Source organism: Myotis yumanensis, unplaced genomic scaffold (assembly GCF_028538775.1).
Source record: "Myotis yumanensis isolate MYYU_CA2020_CCGP unplaced genomic scaffold, mMyoYum1.0.hap1 SCAF_5, whole genome shotgun sequence".
NCBI lineage: Eukaryota > Metazoa > Chordata > Mammalia > Chiroptera > Vespertilionidae > Myotis > Myotis yumanensis.
Genome location: NW_027223756.1, coordinates 93,781,519 through 93,799,746, shown reverse-complemented (window position 1 = coordinate 93,799,746; position 18,228 = coordinate 93,781,519). Strand labels below are relative to the sequence as shown.

At 58.5% G+C, this 18,228-nt stretch overlaps 1 protein-coding gene across 6 annotated transcripts in view; it reads right to left on the bottom strand.

Moving 5' to 3' along the window:
- BMP1 (bone morphogenetic protein 1) overlaps window positions 1–18,228 on the bottom strand; it is a 39,556-nt gene continuing 21,328 nt past the window's right edge. For 4 of the 6 annotated variants that reach the window (XM_070416561.1, XM_070416562.1, XM_070416563.1 and 1 more), the window contains 12 exons: window positions 17,379–17,481; window positions 15,393–15,509; window positions 15,008–15,153; window positions 14,685–14,880; window positions 13,657–13,782; window positions 12,532–12,692; window positions 11,966–12,146; window positions 8,120–8,245; window positions 4,881–5,008; window positions 4,276–4,489; window positions 2,499–2,749; window positions 1–664 (listed from right to left, as the gene is read on the bottom strand). In XM_070416561.1, coding sequence (XP_070272662.1) covers window positions 530–664; window positions 2,499–2,749; window positions 4,276–4,489; window positions 4,881–5,008; window positions 8,120–8,245; window positions 11,966–12,146; window positions 12,532–12,692; window positions 13,657–13,782; window positions 14,685–14,880; window positions 15,008–15,153; window positions 15,393–15,509; window positions 17,379–17,481 — 1,884 coding nt within the window. In that variant the 3' untranslated portion in view covers window positions 1–529. Of the gene's footprint in view, window positions 665–2,498; window positions 2,750–4,275; window positions 4,490–4,880; window positions 5,009–8,119; window positions 8,246–8,548; window positions 8,911–11,965; window positions 12,147–12,531; window positions 12,693–13,656; window positions 13,783–14,684; window positions 14,881–15,007; window positions 15,154–15,392; window positions 15,510–17,378; window positions 17,482–18,228 lie in introns of those variants that run through there. The other 2 variants (XM_070416565.1, XM_070416566.1) reach the window with 1 other exon arrangement.

Genomic DNA, 18,228 nt, shown 5'->3' with positions numbered 1-18,228 from the left:
TGTAACACTTTCGGTTTATTGGCTGGGATGCCCTGGTGTGGCTGACCAGCCACTGGGCCTGAGAGAAGGCCTGTCTCCTTCCTCACCCTTCCCCTTCCTCTCCCCACCGTGCTCCTGTGGGACGCGTACGGAAACTCATGCCCCAGGAAACAGTGGGAAGTGGAGGCTCAAAATAAAACCAAGTGAGGCCGGGGAAGGGCCGGGACATGGATATTACAATGAAGATATGCACCAGCTATACACAATCCAGCACGCAGAGGTGGGCAGGACAGGCAGGAGGGTCCCGCTGACAGACCCTCCCCCCACCGGCCGGCCCCCACAGAGGAATGGCCACTTCAAGTGTCTCAGTGAAAGCTCTGGCCCCCCGGCCCCCCGGCCCCTTGCTCAGGTAGGGCCAGCGGGGGAGGGACCTGGGGAAGTGGCTCATGAAGGAGTCCAAGTCCCTGCCTCCTGAGGACAGCCTCGTCCAGACCATCGGGGGTGGGAACGGGTGCTCCCACTGTCCGGTCCAGGTGACTGGGGGCGGCGGTCACTTCCTGCTGTGCAGTGTGTCCTGGAACTTGGTGCTGGTGTAGCGCAGGTGGAAGCCTTTTTTGGTGATGGTGTCATCGGAGTGGAACCTCACCAGGACAGAGTCTCCCGCCGAGTACACCTCCTCAGGGGGCTGATGGAGGAAGGGGATGTGTGAGGCTGAGGACGGGCCAGGGCTGCGGTTTTCCCTCCCTAAGGCCCCCTGCTCTATGGAAGGCAGGCTCCGACTTCCACCAGGTCCCCCGACCCCTTGAAGCAGGAGACTCTTCTAGTGGCTGTTTAAGGGGTGCCTGGGGGAGGGGAGAAAGCAGGGGGCAGAGGAGCTTGTCTTAAGTCCAGAGTAAAATGTCCATTCTCAACCCGGCTCTGTTACTAACTAGTTCGTTGTGAAGTTTTGGCAACGTACTACCTTTCTGGACCTTGCTTCCCGCAAGTACAAACAGGACCAAAGGCTATCTGCTCTCTAAGCCTAGAAGGTCTGGGGGAGGGGGCACATGAGCAGGTGGCTGTGGAGGGTTCTGCAAAGGAAGCAGATTCTCTGAGTGGCTGCCTTCTTGCTGCCCAGCCGACTCCTGGAGAAGACTGGACAGCTGGGTTCCCCGAACCTGGCTCGGCCAACCCCCAGTCCCCTCCCCCACTTCTGACCATCGTCAACGCCAGGTGATGCCCCTTCCCAGGCTCCTGCCAGCCCCTCCTCACTTCTGTACAGACTCCCAGAGTGAGAGCCACCCGTAAAGCATCAGCACAGATGCCCTGCCCTGAAGGCGTAGGAAGGATCATTTCGTAGAACGTTAGGGACATTTCTGGCAACCACGCCAGGAAGCCCTGATGGGACTGGGCTCCTTCCCCAGGTCCCCACCTGCTAGCTTCTGTCTGTGGAAGTCTCTGGAAGAAGCCACCCAGGGCATCCGAAAGTGCCAGATCAAGGAAGTGACAAAGGCCAAAGTGTATGAGGGGTGCCAGTTTGGCAGCCAGGGGACTCCCGAGCCTCTAGCAGGGCAGGCAGGGGGACTGTGTGCCCCGCTTCCCGCTCCACCTCCCCACCTCTCACCCTGCCCAGCCCTTGCCATTCAAGAGGCTGAAGCTCTGCTCGAAAGGAGACTTGCCACAATGTTGGGTCCAGCTCTGGGAAGTTTCACCCTTCCTGGGGCGCCCAGGTGGCCTGGAGCACGGCCCTGAGAGAGGCGGGGACCAGGAGGTGATGGGAGGACAGTCTGGGTATGCGCATGAGGTGAATGCATGTGCAAACGTGTGTGTCTGTGTGTGGTGGTGGTGGTGGGGAATGGGCAGAGAAAGACAGCATTCTCTGAAGGAGGACAAGATTAAAAAAAGAGAGGAGCCACAAGCTCTGACTGGGAGGAAAATAGATCCACCTTTGTGGTTTTCCTGTGGCCTCAGTTAAAACGCTATCGAGCACACTCTTGCCACTGCCTCTAAAAGGCCAAGAAGTGGTGCTCAAGGCCTGGTCGGACAGCAGCACCAACAGCTTGGGAACCACTGGCCTCTCACCAAGAAGGGAAGCTGGCCATGCGAGAGAGGAGGGTGTTTTCGTGGCTCAGCCAGAACGGCTGGTCAGCATAGCTCGCTTAGGCGCTGGTCCCTGGCTCTGGCCCCCACCTCTGAGTCCTGGTGAGCTGCCTTGGGCTGGAGCAAGGGATGGGGTTGGGGCATCCTCCTCCCAGATGCAAGCTATGCTGGAGGCCCAACCAAACTGGTGCTGGGGAGGCTTGAGTCAGGGCAAGGCCCATCCCAGAGGCTGCAGGAACCTGTTTTGCCCTAAAAGGACCAGTTGTCCCGGGTGGGGATGGCCCAGCACAGGGCAGGCCTCTGTGATCAGCCACCCAGCAGGTCTCTGGGCCCTGGCCAAGGGCCAGTAAATGCTGCCACCCGCCATACCGGCACCCCATGCCTGCAGAGGCACAGGGCTGGCACGGGGCCTCTGGATTGGGGCGAGAGTGGGACCTCACCCCGGAGCCACAGTAGCGCCCTAGCCTGGGGGCTGTGCTGTCGTAGCCATCAAAGAGCTCCATGTAGTCGTAGCCACAGTCTGTCTCCTCTTCTACCTCGAAGGTCTGGAACACGAGCTCCACACCGTAGCCTTCCTCTGCCACGATGACCCACTCGCAGTCCACCCCTCCGGGGTAGTTGTTGTCGCCAAACTGGGCGTGGGAGTAAAGGTCCTTGGACTTCACCTCGGCTCGCACCTGGCCTCCGCACTCTGTGGGGACAAGATGGGCCATCACTCGCTGAGCTCAGCCGCAGCGGCCGGCGCCTCACCGCGCAGCTTCCAGGCCGGCTGCAGGCCCTGCGAGGCCACATGGCTAGTGAGGGCTGGGTTTGGACTTGGCTCAGGACTTGGCCCAGAGCATGGAGGCCGGGGGTGCACAGGGTGGGGCGGCTCAGAGCAGAGGCGTGGTGGAGGGCATGCTTGTTGAGAGGGGACACGGCTAAGTCCTCCAGTTGATGGATGTCATGGAAGAATGTGGGCCCTGCGCTGCCAGATTCTATTCTTAAGAGAGAATAGGATCATCTAGATTTTATGTGAAAACTCCTGATTTTTAAATGTTGGCTCACATTTTTAAAAAACACAGTGTGGGCCAAGCACTCTGACGGCCAGATGGGGTTCCGGGCCTCCAGCCTGTGACTTCTGTGCTGGGAGGGGAGAGAGCATGCAGGGCAGGGCCACGGGCAGCGACCTCCTCGGGACGCCCTCTGGCCTCCAGGACACCTGGTGCTCACCCTTCCCTGAGGGGTGGGGACGGGGCGGGGGGGGGGGGGGTACCTGGGGCAGGGACTGAGTTGAACGTATTGAGGGGGGACTGTGACACAGCCGCTCTGGAGAGACCCCAGCAGGTGGCTGGAGGCCCACAAGGAGCCTGCAAAGCCCTGATCCAATGCCCTGGGTCTGACAGACGTTCTAGGCCTCCCACGACTGGCCTCCAGCCTTTCTCTGCAGCCAATGTCCCCACTTCACTGCTGGCCTCACACATCCTTGCTCTGGCCAAGCTGAGTGATTTGCTAGCACCTGTCCCCACTCAGAGCGGCCTGGGCTGGGCTGGGCGTGGGCTCCTCCCCTGTGACCCACCAGTCACACCCTGAGCGAGGCCCTTATCATGTTTTCTCTCCTGCTGTAATCACCTGCGCAGTCTGTCTCTCTCCTGGACCACGAGTTTCCGGGGTGAAGGGCTCAGGTCTGAGGCATAACCATTGTCCCATAGCCTTCTTGCTCATGAACAGAGCTTGGTAAATGGTTGTTAAATAATGAACAAATGAAACAGAGGAAGCCCTTCAAGGGCTGAGTTGTTTGTCTGCTTCATACATTTTGTGACCCGCACTTAGAATGCTGCCTCATACATGTTACGTGTTAGTAAGCAGGTACTGAATGAATGAAGAGTGAATTTGGGGACAAAGTCCAGTGTCCTAGCATTGGGAAATCTGGGGATTCCCTCCCCGACCCAGATTCCCTACCCCCTGTCGTCACTGCCCTCCGAAGGGCCACCTCCCCAGCCCCCAACCAGGACCTCCTCTTCCTCCCCCAGGAAGCTCCCTCTCTGCTCCCCTGGCCTAGTCCTCAGCACACACCGTCTCTCCAGCCAGGCCCAGGCTCGGTCTGTCTGCGCCTTCACAGGCTCTTTGTAAGCCCACCCGAGCCGGGCCTGCCTCTGAGACTGGGACCAGCAGATGCCTCCAGAACAAATGCTGGCCCCCGGGCCAGCTGCCCGGGCCGGTGGCAGGTGTCCTCACCTGTGGAATGGGCCGCTTGGAAGCCCTTCCGCTGGACGGAGTTGTCGGAGTAGAAGCGCAGGAACATGCGGCTGCCCGTGGCCACGACCGGCTCGGGCTTCTTGCTCCCACAGAAGCGGCCCAGAACTGGGGCCTTGGCGTCACGCCCGTCGTACACCTCCAGGTGGTCGTAGGCACACTCGGGCTGGGACTCAATGTCCATCTCCAGGAAGGTCTGGGCATGGGAGCAGGACAGTGAGCTAGGAGTGTGGTGGGGGCCAGTGGGCTGGGCAGCAGGTGGCTCCAAACTCAGGCCTCCTGACCCCTGCTCACTGAGTCCAGGGGGAGCGGCCACGGTTGGTGGACGGCAGTGAGGGGGGATCCAGGAATGGGGTGATGGCAGGAACACCCCCAATGTACACTGAGGAAGGGCCTCTGTTGAGACCAGCCTGGGTTTCTTGCAGGGTGGCAGCCCTGTGGGCTCAGCCAGGCCATCAGCCTGCAGCCTGCCCTGCTCTGGGCAGTAACTCCAAGTACCCAGGGCTTTGGAGCTGACAGGAAAGAGGTGGCGGCTTTGTGGCATGGGGAGCAGGGTGCCTGTGCAGGCGGGGGTGTGGGCAGCTCACCAGCTTGACCCGGTGCCCGGGGGTGCTAGAGAGAGCCCAGGTGCACTCCTTCTTGCTGGGATACTTGTCAGGCCAGTTGGGGCTGGTGATGGTGCCGCTGGCGGATGTCACCTTGTGGTCACAGCCGGCTGTGGGAGGTGAGTTAGGGGAAGGGAGTCATCAATGCTTCAATGCCCCTCGGAAGCAAGGAAGCCACTCCCTCCCGCCTGCCTGCCTTCTTTCTCTTGCTTCCCACATAAAAGCTGACTGCACTTCTATCGCTTGTTCCCATTGTACCCACGCCCCGGGAAACCAAGCTGCTTAGTTCCAAGCGCAGCCGCACTGGCAGCATCCCCGGCACCACCCTCTCAGGCGCCCTGAGCAAACCCCTGGACCTTTGAGGCCACCTGGCAACACCTTCTCTGCCCTCTGAGACGCTGGCATCCTCTGACCTCCTGCCACGCCTCCACAGTCAGAGAAGACTTTGGCACCTGACTCAGTTCTCTCCATCCCACTCCCGCTACCGCCATCCTCGGCGATGTCAACCAACACGAGACGGTCCACCCAATGCCCTGCCCTCAGTGCCTGCCCTCAGCTCCACTGGGCCTTATCTCCGTCCTCTGAGGTGCACCTGCTCGTGACCTCACCCCAGCCTTTGCCATCACCACCGCTTCTCCAGGCTGCACTCACCACCCTCTCTGTGGCCCCTCCCGTCTCCCAGGGCACTCAGGCACTCATTTTCCTGTCCCCGATTCTTCAGCTTTAGAGACCTCCTCGCTGATCCCTCCAGTTTCTCCCAATATCCCTCCTTGTTGACTTCCTTCCCTATCCAGCTGGACTGCAGGCTGAGTCCCGACTGGTCATCCACACGCCATCCTGCTGAACCATCTTGGAAAACCCCATCCGTGGCCCCCCACCTCGGTGGGCCCCAAACCACTGGGTACTCTTTGATTTGTCCTTCACCAGCTCCATCTCTCACCTCCTCAGCAACGGCTCCAAACCTTCAGCCCTCTCCTCAACTCCCAGCTGACCCCCTCACCTCCTGCCTCCCTGAGAAAGTCGGGGCCTCAACGATGAAGGACTTTAACTTCTGGACCCTACCTGCAAACTCACCGCCCCCCCTCCCCCACCTCCACTTCCCCTCCTTCCCTGTCTCAGAGAAGGCGCCCCTCCTCTCGGGCAGGAATGATCTCCTTCTCTGACCTGGGGACCCTGGGAGCACACATTTCCCACCCTCCCTCTCTCTGCCAGCCTATGAGCCTTCCTGAGCTGTGCCCATCCTAAACCAGCCCTCCCACGGCCCAGCCTCTCTCCTTCTCTGCTCAGCCAACCTTCAAGACAGCTATCACCACCTCCTCACTGCTTGTGGCTCCTCGATCCCCTGCAGTCTGCTTTCTGCCTCTGAAAAGCGTGGCCTCACAAACAAATTTAAAAGCCAGTGCTCATTATTCATTATCATCCAATCTCACAGGCCCCTCTAGGAAAAGTGGGCAGAGGTAGACTGCTGGGCTGGGGAGGAGAAAGGGATGGATGTGTGTATGAGGGGCGGGCGCAGGGCGGGGAGGGGAGGCAGGCTGAATAGCTGTGCCTAGTCAGAGGCTCAAGATGCCTGCACGGTCAGGAGGACCTGGAGAAGAGCGGCACCTCGCAGGCGGGTGGAGGCAGGCGGAGCTCCTGGCCCTCCCAGCTGAGCTATGAGCTGTCTCATTACCCCTCCAGGACTTTCCATGTCCACAGACACTGCCCTCCCCCATCCTCCCCTGGTCCTCATGCCCTCGAACATGTCCTTGCACACCAGCTAGACTGCAGTCTCCTGGGCAGAACCCTGCACAGCGCTGTACCCGCAGGGGGTACCCTCTGACTGATCTGTAATTAGCCCATCCTTTAAGGGAGTAAGGAACCATGTGCTTCTAAAGCGAATCAGAGCTACTGTATACAGGCCCCCTTCCCAAGAATTTGAAACCCTCCCCAGCTATCTCGTTGATGTTGATGCTGAGGGTTCTTTAGCAAAACCCTCTTTTTCATGGAAGGTGCAAAGATAAAAACGCAGTTTGACAACATCAGAATTAGGTCCCCTCTAGCTAAACGATAGGGAGGGGGCGGCCCAGGAGTCAGGCCTTCATATTTGGGGAGCCTGAAGTGACCGGGTTGGAAGTCCTGGAGTGTCTGTTGGGTCGCAGTTGGTTGCTTGGATCCTGTTTATTCTGGCCAGCAGTTTGTTTGCACCTTGGTTGTCCATCTACTAATGGTGAGAAGAGGCATTTGCCAGCCGCTGTGCTAAGTGCACAGAGCAAGTTCTCTGAAGCTTAGTACCCTGCAAAATAGGTACCATTTTCAAAAATCATCTCACGGGTGAGGACACTGAAACTCAGGGAGGTGAAGTGACTCACTCAGGCCCCACAGACATTCAGTGGCAGAGGCGAGTCTGCGTTGTGCTGGGAGACAGGAAGTGCTCACAGGCGGGCGCCACAGCGAAGGGAACGCCTTGGAGCAGGCCAGTGCTGTGCGGTGCCCAAAGGGGTATCGGATAATGTCAAGGATGACGTGAGAGCTGTGTTCAAATATCTGCAGGGCTTCAGTTCCTGGGAGGCAGCGGCCCTGTTCTGAGTGTCCCCGGGGTCAGCAGTGTGACCCCAAACGGTGACATGCATGATTGTGCTGGCGATGAGCCAGGTGCTGTGTGGAGCCGTCACAGCCTCACACCTTTACAAGGCAGGTGCTGTCACAAGGAGCAAACCGAGGTACAGGGAGAGGAAGTCATTGGCTCAGGGGCACACAGCTGGCTGGCTGGCAGGACTGGGTCAGGCAGCCTGGCTCCAGTCTGTGCTCTTAACCAAGTCCCATTGCGCCTCTGCCAGAGGGAGGTCGTTACAAAAAGAAGGACCTGGACATGGATTTGAAGAAACACTAACTACAAAAACAGCCCAAAATGGAGCCTGGGGCAGCCGTGAGCTCCCTTTCCTGACATACAAGGAGAGCCCGGAAGTGCATGTGGCTTGGATGTGGCTGGGGCTGGGGAGACCTGTGCGCCAGACACGGGTGACGTGAGGTGACCCCAGGAGTCGCTCAGCTCCCTGAGTCTAAAAACTGACCAGTGGGGAGGGCACCTCTGACCTGGTGCTCCCCAGCCTTTGGTCCTGCAGGTCCAGTTGCTTTGGGCATGGGAGGTGCCCAGCGGGCATGGGAGGTGCCCGGCAGGCCTGGCGCCGGCCCTGGCTCGGCTTACCTTCCTTGCAGTCGTGTTTGTTGGCTCGGCTTACCTTCCTTGCAGTCGTGTTTGTTGTCGTGCAGGACGAAGCCGCTGCGGCACTGGCACTCGTAGCTGCCGAAGGTGTTGACGCAGTCTTGCTGACAGCCGCCGTTGTCCTTGGAGCACTCGTCCTTGTCTGCAGGGGAGCAAACAAGGGCAGACCCCGGGTCTGTGCAGGGCTGAGGTCCGGGCGGTCACCCCAGGGGAAGAGGGAGGCCTGGCTGGGCTTCCTCCCCCCGGGAGCTGGCGGGGGGGTGGGGGGGGTGGGGGGTGGGGGGTAAGAGTTCAAGGCGATGACAGGGTCCGGCTGTGGGGAGAGAAAGTAGAAGTGGGTGGAGGGAGGGCTGGGTCTGGAGCTGACCAGCATGGGAACCCTCTACCATTACCTGCTTACTGGACAGACGGACAAGTGGAAAAACAGACACACGGACAAGCAGACTGCAAGAGAAAGGAGCAGGACGCAGGGGTCCCTTTTTTACTTCACAACAGGAAATGTCACAGACACCATCAACATGGGAGGGTGTGGGGATGGGGAAGGTCCCCTGTCCATGTGAGGGGGACGCGGGGAGGAGGAGAGCACCAGTTCTGTCCGGCCAGAGGGAGGCAGGCCGGAGTGGCAGAGCGGAGGTGGGGGTGGGTGGCTCGGGAGCCCCCAACCCATTCTGTCCAAGGTGAGGTTCCTGAGTAACAAAGGGTCCGGGAGGCCTGGGGGGCCTCATTGGGGGGTCCGGTTTCTTTTCTGTACTCGGAATTTGAGCTGGTGGGGTCGTCCCCGAGGGGGCTGCAGAGCCGGCCTCTTTTCTGAAACGAGAGAGAGAGAAGGAGAAAAGGGACCGAGGGGGTGGAGGGTGGAGGGCAGGGATCAGACAGAGAGAGCAATGAAAACCAGACTCGGGTCTCGAGGCAGAGCCACGGGGCAGGCGGAAGGCAGGGGCACACACATGCAGGAGGCCATGTCTGCGCAGCCAGGGCACCGAGGGGTGGCAGGTGGGAGGAGCACAGCGACAGGGATGGATGGATGGATGGATGGATGGATGGGGAGGAAGCCTGTGGCAGGGAGAAGGCCTGCAGGGCTGGGCACGAGGCCCGTGCACTGGGGGAGAGAAACAGTCTCAGGCAGAGGGGCTCAGTCCAAGGAAGGGGGTGGGGCTTGGGGAGAGCTCTGCTCTCTCACTCTGGATGCTGCAGCTACAGAGCATGTTAGACACACACCCACACCCACAGGCTCCCCTCATGATGTACTGTCGTCCCAACATGGCAGCACAGACACTGACCCATAGGCTCACACCTATGTGTGCACAGGATACATGTCACACACAAACAGGGCAGACAGATACCACACGCGCACACATTATCAGCCATCCACCCATCTGTGTACACGTGCACACAGAGACACACACTCCAGGGTGCCCACTGACACAGACACCTGGTCACAGAGGCATGTGTCGGTCACGCCCACATGTTCGTGGTCACACTGGGGACCATGTGCCTGGCACTGAGGCAGGCATTCAGGAAGGTGTGTGGGCTGAATGGGCACCCAGAATTTCAGAGATGAACCCAAGGTAGAAAGATGCCTGTTGGCATTCACATGGCCAGTGGGGTCTGTGTCAAGGGGAGCCCTGCCTCCCTCAGGAGAGGGGCCCAGGGGCTGGAGCCCTGGCTCCCAGGACCTGCTTCTCCAATCCGTTCTCAGGTGGGCCAGACCCTTTGGGGCCTGCAGGAACCCAAGGCAAAGAGGTAGAGTCTCTTTGAAGGGCTCCTTCTCAGTTAGAACCTCACTGAGAGCCTGACTGAGGGCCTGGGGAAGCTGCCTTTGCATTCGCCCTGCAGGAAAGTGGGGGTGATGGAGACCCGATGACCGTCATGGGGTGTCACTGAGGAACTCACCAGTGACTATGCTGGGAGCTCATGGACTGAGCAAAGATTTCTCTGAAATGTTTTGACCACACCTTCCTCGTATTTGCACCCCAAACACCTAGTATAGGGCCTGGCGGATAGTAGGGATAAAAAACACTTGCCCAATGAATGAGTACGTGAATGGCTGAACGAATGAATGAGGGAAAAGTGAATCCTGAGGAAGACCTGCTCTCGCATCCCTGGGTAGGGCCCTGGCATGGTGGGGGTGGGGTGGGCAGCCTCCCCTTGAAGCCAGGGGGGCAGGTCGCAGGAGGGGCAGGAGCAGGGGGGGTGGACATGGGCCCAGACAAGAAGATGGCACTCACCCTCCAGTGCCAAATGCCCCGGAAGGTGGCTGAGATCAGACTGAAGTTCTTCAGGCTTTTTCTTCTCCTTCTTGGCTTAGAGTCTCCTTGCTCGGTGTCCCAAAAGTCCAAAGAGCCCCCCTCCTGGGGGGCCAGGGTCAGATGCCCCACGCCCTGAGGGCTGGACCTTGATGCCCACTGGTGAGGGTCCTTGGCAGGTTTCTTGTGCGATAGGTCAATACGCACGTGTGTGTGTGTGTGTGTGTGTGTGTGTGCGTGTGTGCCCACATGTGTGTATGGGCATCTCTGTGTGGGACTGAGAGTGGGTGGGCACAGTGCCATGCCAGGGCAGGGCAGTAACCATGGGTGGAGAGCCCTGGGCTCTAGGCCTGACAGATGTGGTGTCAGTCCCCTTCCCCCTCCACGACTGGAGCGACAGAAGGGCAGGAAGAGACGAGAGTAAGCAGGTAATGGTTTCCCTGGGGCCGAGCCCACACCTGAGTAGGTGTTACGTCCCCTCAGCCCTCTGGTGAGCACCTTGTAGTAGTTCCAGGTGGGCGCAGGGAAGAAAGGGGTTTGCACTGGAAGGGGAGGGTCTCAGCAAGCCAGGGGCAGGGACTATGGGCACTTTAAGCAAAGCAGGGTGGCTGGCAGTGCCAAGCAGGGAACCAGTGCACAGGGGCAGTGCATGGCATCCAGGTGGGGCAGGCAGGGGTGCAGGGCGGCCACAGAGGGGCTGGAGGATGCAGGACCCTGGGCAAAGGAGGGGAGAAGGAAGGCAGCGTGGACAGGCCGGGGGCTTCCTGCCTTCCTGCCGCCCGTGCCCCACCCACCAGGTGTGCTGGGGGTGAGGACCCCCCAGCTGCCCCCCACAAAGCCCTCCCCCTGCCCTGTACTGTCTGGGTCCCAGGTCCTACATGCCCCAGAAAGACCACCGGCCACCTCCCAGCCTGGCCCCAGAGTCAGGGGCAGAGGGATTAAGAAAGCAGGGAGAGGTCTCCTGGGACCCCTGGAGGTCAAGCTCAGAGGCTGGGCAGGGGCTGTGACTACCTTTTAGGTCACCTGAAGATGGGGCCATCAAGGGGACTCAACCCCAAGGCAACTCTCAATAAACTAACTAAATATATACAGATAGTACATAAGTAAATATAATAATATGATAAATAATTTTAAATGAATAATTAATCAAATAAATGCTGGCTGAACCTGAGTCCCTGACCTGCAGGCCTGGGGGGAGAAAGGCTTTGGTGTTGGAGGGAGGAAGGCTGCTTCCTAGGCATGAACCCATCTGGAGCCTGCAGGTCTGGTTAGCAGTCTGGCTACAGCCACCCTGTCCATGCAGACGCCCTCCTGCTCTCTGCTCGCAGCTCCTGTCCTCCAGCCACACTGAACCGCCTGTCCCCAGGGCCTGTCCGCTCTCAGACTCCTGACACCTGGCTCACCCTCTCCCTTCATTTCTGCATCTCTGTGTCCTGCCTGTGTCCTGCCCGGCCTCAGGTCAGCCTCCATAGAACCCTGAGGGCTCTGGAATAATGGGGTTCAGGGCGGAGGGGCTGGCCTGGTGGTGGAGGGCCAGTGTGGGAGCAGGGACAGACCCTGCTGCAGGTACCAGCAGGAAGCAAGAGAGCGGCTCGGAGCTGGGGAGTCCATGTTACCTGAGAAGAAGTGGGCCTTGAAGCCCTTTTTGGAGACGGTGTTGTCGGACTTGAACTCCACGCGCATGTTGTTGTACTGGGAGGTGATGACCTCGGGCTTCTCAGAGCCACAGAACTTGCCGTGCAGCTTGGAGTCAGCTGTGAGTCCACTGCGCACCTCCACGAAGTCGTACTTGCACACCTGCAGGGTAGTGCGGCTCCAGGCCCACCTCCTCCAGGAAGCCTCTCCTGACCACCCGGCCCAGGAGCCTTCCTGTCCTGTGGGTCCTTTCTCCTGCAGTTACCTGCTTTACCAAACCTAACAATTCAAATCGGTGCCACCCTGCTGCCATCAGATGGACCCAGCCCTGCCTCACTCCACAGGCTTCCGGACCCCATGTCCTTCATTCCCACATGCCACGGGCTCCGGGGTCTTCCCGCCTCCCCTGAGCGGCCCCTGCTTCCCTGACTCCCTCTCCTCTCTACATTCTTGGAGTATGTTTGTTTCAGAGGGTAGGAAGCAGGCATCGAGCCGAGTTCCCATGCCTCAGGCCTTCCTGCGTCTCCTCAGCCCAGGCAGCACTTACGTCGTTGCCCTCGGTCTCGAAGAAGTCGAACTGCAGGGAGATACGGTACTGGGTGGGGGCCACCAACTGCCAGATGCAGTTTTTGTTGGGCGGGTACTCCTTGGGCCAGCCCGGGCTGGTGATGGAGCCGTTGAGTTTGGTGAGGAATCCGCCACAGGCAGCTGGGGGCACAAGGGAGTGGCATCACCCTCCAGGGGTCCCCGCTCTAGGGAAGGGCACCCGACGTGGGCTGGGGTGCATTAAGGGTCAGGTAGGGGCCTCGGCCTGGTCTCTCTAGGACAGAGGGAAGGAGGCATGGGGTGGGGTCAGGGCGCCTGCCGAGAGGGAGGAGAAAGAGCAAGGGGCTCAAGGAAGGCAGTGAGGGCCGGTGGACAGTGAGGGCCGGTGGGCAGTGAGGGCCGGTGGGCAGTGAGGGCGGGTGGGCAGTGAGGGCGGGTGGGCAGTGAGGGCGGGTGGACAGTGAGGGCCGGTGGGCAGTGAGGGCGGGTGGGCAGTGAGGCCGGTGGATAGTGAGGGCCGGTGGGCAGTGAGGGCGGGTGGGCAGTGAGGGCCGGTGGGCAGTGAGGGCGGGTGGGCAGTGAGGGCGGGTGGACAGTGAGGGCCGGTGGGCAGTGAGGGCAGGTGGGCAGTGAGGGCCGGTGGGCAGTGAGGGCCGGGAGGAACCAGGAGGAACCGGGAGGGGCTGCCCAGAGGTGAGCAGGGAGAAGCCACTCGGCAAGACCAGGCTGAGCTGGAGCCCGTGAGCACAGAGCGCCACCAGCAGCCTCTCGGCAGCGTGTACAGGGAGAGGCTGAGGCTCAGTGCCTGCCCCAGGGCAGGGTTTCCAAATCGAGGATCATGACCTTCCCGTGGGTGATGAAATCAATCAGCAGGTCAAGATAAGCATTTAAAAAACATAGTAAGAATGAAAAAAAAACAACAACACAAAAACCAGAGTACATCAGCCCTGGTAACAGCGTGTTCTGGGGATTAAATTATGAAATGTATTCCTTATGCACGTGGTGAAGAAACTTTTAGGGAGTCCTCACTGTTCCAGGAATGGTTCTGTCCGGGGGCATGAGAGATCTGGCTGGACGGTTTGGGGTGAGGGAGGGGACAGTCATGGGGCGGTCTGGGGACACTCACCCTCACAGCGGCGCTTGTCAGGGGCCAGCTCGTACCCAGGGTCACAGCTGCACTTGTAGCTGCCCAGGGTGTTGAGGCACCGCTGCTCACAGCCCCCACGGTTGGGCCGAGAGCACTCGTCCACTTCTGCGGGTAGGAAGGAACGGGTATCAGTGACTCCCAGGCAAGAAGAGTCCCTCCTCCTCCTCCTGCTTGAGAGTCACGTCCAGGGCCCTCAGGCTTCCTGGGATGGCCCCCAGCCCCATTCTACAGTGGGCAGTCGGTCAGGAGCCACTCAGCTGGGAGGCCGTGGCCTCCTGGCCGCACCCAGCTCTCCATGGCTGCTCAGGACCCACTCAGTCCCCAGGGGGTACTTCTCATGAGAGCCCCGAAGGGACAGGCAGCACCCTGAAGCAGGGGCAGGAGGACCTCACACAGTCTTTTCTCTGACCACACCGTTTACAGGTGCCTCAGGCAGAACGCCGTGTCCGAGGTCGCATGGATGCCTCCTCCACGCTGCCCTGCTTCCTCCCTGAGCCCCTCGGTGCTTCCTGCCTCGCGGCCTCCTCTGCTCTCTGTACAAACTTCTGGGTGTTAAGGCAACGCCTGAATTGTCATTTCAATTCATAGTCGAGCACCTGCCACGGGTCAGCTACTTGTACTTGCTCTGTCATTTACTCAAGGAGGTATGCAGTTTTTCCGAGGGGTTGAGCTTTTCTCCCCATTTAGGCCATACGTTCCAGGGCAGGGCGCTAGGTCTGTGTGTCCCTCACAGTCTTTGTGTTGAATGAGTGAATGAAGAGGAATGAAGTCATCACAGCACTGTCTACAACAGCCAAGATGTGGATGGACACAGACTAAAGGTCCATCAGCAATTGTGCCTGGGGTCAGCCATACTGTATTGTACACTTAAAAATGTTCAGGGGGGTAGTTCACATGCTAAGAGTTCTTATCAAATAAAATAAAATTTAAAAAAAAATAAAAGAAGGAATGGAGAAGATGGATTGGCTGTGGAAGTGGGAGGGGGGAGGGACCAGGGAAGGCGGCACCTTTGAAAAAGTTGACAGCAAAACCGGCTTTGTTAATGGACCCGTCAGAGACGAACTTAAGCCAGAGGCGGCTGGACGTGCTCTTGATGTCATCAGGCTTCTCGTAGCCACAGTAGCGCCCGATGAGGGTGCTGCTCTCACTGTGCCCGTCACGCACCTCCAGGTAGTCATAGGCGCAGCTGTCGTGGCGCTCAATCTGGGGGTCAGGGGCTCAATCAGCAGAGGAGCTCTGGTGGCCAGCACCCAACACCCGGAACCCGTGGAGAGGTGGGCGGTCCTGGGGGCAGCTGGGGCGTGAAAGGATCACAGGGTCTCTGACCTACCTCGAAGGACTGGAAGGTGAGGCCCACGTGGAAGCCCTCGGACACCTGGATCCGCCAGATGCAGACTTTGCTGGGCCGGTAATCATCTGGGTAATTGGGCGACTGGATGTGGCCATTGTCCTTTTTCACATCTCCCCCACAGATGGCTTTGGGGACACAGTGTTAGGTGGGAAAAAAGGGAGGTCAGTGAGAATGCTCTGCCTTGCTTAGGAGTCCTTCTCCCCCCTCCTCCAGCCCTTCCCACATCCCCCCAGCTTCCCAGGGCCCTCCTTCCCATCCCAGCCAATCCCATGGGATCTCTTCTGGTGCCAGGAGGGGGTGGTTCTAGGATGCCAGGGACCCCATATATCTGACCACCCCCCCACCCCACTTTCACCCTCAGTACCTTCATAGACGGCAAAGAAGCCCTTCCCGACCCAGTTGCTACTGCTTCGGAATTCAACCCAGAGGCGGCTGTCGGTGGAGACGATAGGCTCAGGGAGTTTGCCCCCGCAGAAGCGGCCTGTGAAGATGGTGTGGGCAGAGGGGCAGTGAGGCCCGAACTGAGTTCCCCTCTCCTTCTCACACCAGCCTGTCCCTCCGGAAGCCCCACCTCTCCGAGGGACGCAGGGGCTTGGGCTCGGTCTGCACTGGGCACACATTCCCAAGACCGCACACCCTCCAGGGGGCCTGTGCCTGGTCCAAGGGCCAGCTTGGCCTTGAAGAGCCAGAGAGAGACCTTCTAGAGCAGCGGTCGCCGACCTTTCGGACCTCATGGACCACCAGTGGTCCACAGACCACCGGCTGGCGACCGCTGTTCTAGAGGATTTCACGCACTTGATTGAGGGATAAGACAGGAGTCTTTTTCTGGGAGGAAAGGTGATTCCGCACAATAACCAACTGAACATGTGTTTTATTTACGTTTTTTCCTTTTGTTTCTTTTTTTCTTATCCTGCCTCCTCTTCCCCCCCAGTATTTACGTTTTCTAAAGAGCATATTACCTTTGTTACTTATTTTTTCTTATTTGATCTCCATGTAAACAATAACCGAGAACCAAAACAGTTTTCCTTGTACGTTATAAAATGTGTCATTTGATTCAAAGCAGGCATTGCCACAGGACCCCAGATAAATCCCAGAATCCAGAGACTGGTTCAGAAAATGCTTCCTTTGAAATAAAACCCGACAAGAACCCCCCCAGGCGGATGAGGCTGCCCATCTGTGGGGTTCTTCACAGGCAAGGATCAACCAGGGATCTTCCTGGTAAGTGGGTGTTTTCCAGCTTTCAGCAAGGGACAGAGGGCGTTGAACTAGGAATGTAAGTTATGAAAATAAACGGCAGTCTTGGCAAAGCTCACATGTCTGCAGGACAATGTGTCGTAACAACAGCTGCTTTAGGTAATGAATAAGAAGTTTCAAACGCCAGAGACTGGGGGGAAGATATGGTAAGCAAGGATTTGTCAGCCTGTGGAGACACGGGCTGTGGGACAAAGGTCCCGACGCTAACAACTGGTCCCAAGCAGCCTGGGGGCCGGCCCACACTGGAGAACAAATCTCACAGCTCCTCAGGCTGGGCGCCAATACCATCTCATTAAGCCTCTCTTCAGCCTAACTCCATGTTTATTTACTTATTTATTTTGGTTAATCCTCACCCAAGGATATTTTTTCCATTGATTTCTAGAGAGAGGGGAAGGGAAGAGACAGAGAGAGGAACATCGATGTGAGAGAGACACATCGATTGGTTGCCTCCCACATGTGCCCTGACTGGGGATTGAGCCTGCAACCGAAGTACGCGCTCTTGACCAGGATCGAACCTAAACCCTTCAGGCCGAGGGCTGATGCTCTACCCACTGAGCCGAACCGGCTAGGGCTGACCTAACTCTATGTCTATTAAAGCACCTTCTGTTCTGCGGTCTGACCCACTCATTTCCTACTTACTCATCCCCCCTCAAGGAAAAAAGCACCCTCTGCAAATGAGTGTGGGCCTCTGCCACGTGGGGTGGCCCTCGTGGTGGACCAGGCAGCACCGCGGGCACCCTCAGGCCGGACCTTGCAGACAGAGAAAACAAAGCCTCTGAAATTGCCCAGGTGAGGAAGGGGACCCGGGACTTGGGATGTGCAGAATAGCGTGTCCATTTCTGCCAACTCAGGTGCCTCCCTGATCCTTACATTGACGGCCACCAGGAGGGGGGCCCGGAAGCCTGTACCAAGGACTATGAGGTCCAGACTGGGAAAGGGACTTGCCCGAAGTCCCCCCGCTAGTTAGTGATGCAGTCAGCGGGCTGGGTTCCCACGCAGGGTGTCGCCCTTGGCCAGGCGTTGGGTCCCAGGGGAGGATGAGGTAGTTGTAAGGAGCAATCAGCGGACGAGGAGGCCGGGGTGGACTATGCGTTACCTCGGAGGGGCGCCTTCCTCCAAAAGCCATCTCGGACCTCCACGTAGTCGTACCAGCACAGGCGGCTACGGTACAGGTCCATGGATGTGAAGTTCAGAATAATCTAGAGGAGAAGGGAGGAGGGAGAGGGTTATGTGGCTCCTCACACCTCATGGGCCTCGCCCTCCAGCCCCATGACCGCTGTCCCGCTTTTGTGAGGCGGTTTGCTCTGGGTAATAAATAGTTAAAGGTTCCAAAAAGGAGTTCCTGGCACAGAAATATCACCTCTCCCCAGCCGTCGGCCTGTGTCAGTCAGCATCCTTCCAGGTACCACAGGCCAGTCCTCACTTAAAATGCATGGCCTGGTGAGCATGTGTATGAGACCAGCAGGCTCAGCTTACTGATTCCCTTAGGGAGGAGCCGTTGCTTGGGGTGACACCCAGCTCTCCCTGTGGTCAGCTTAAATCATATAAATCACAGCACCTTTAGAGGAAAAAGGTCTCCTCAGTGAGAGGAAGGGCCCAGGTGGCAGGTGGTAGTGGGTGTCTGAAATGGGAAGGAAGGTTCTAGAGAGAAGAGGCACAGGGAGGACTGGCAGCCCCCCGTCATCACATAGTATTCGACACTGGTTCTGGGCAGGGGGTCATGCTAACTGCAGAGGGTTCCCTTCCAGATCTGAATCCTTCCCAGAGTGAGTTTAAGAAGCGTCCCTGTCAAGATGCTTAGGACTTAGAAGGATAAAACACATATGCATGGAAAGATCACTTGGTGACAAAACTCAGACTCCAGTCACACAACCTGGGTTCGAATCTCCCTCAGGATTTCCTGCTGTGAGTCCTTGGGTCAGTCGCCCAGCCTCTCTGAACTGCAG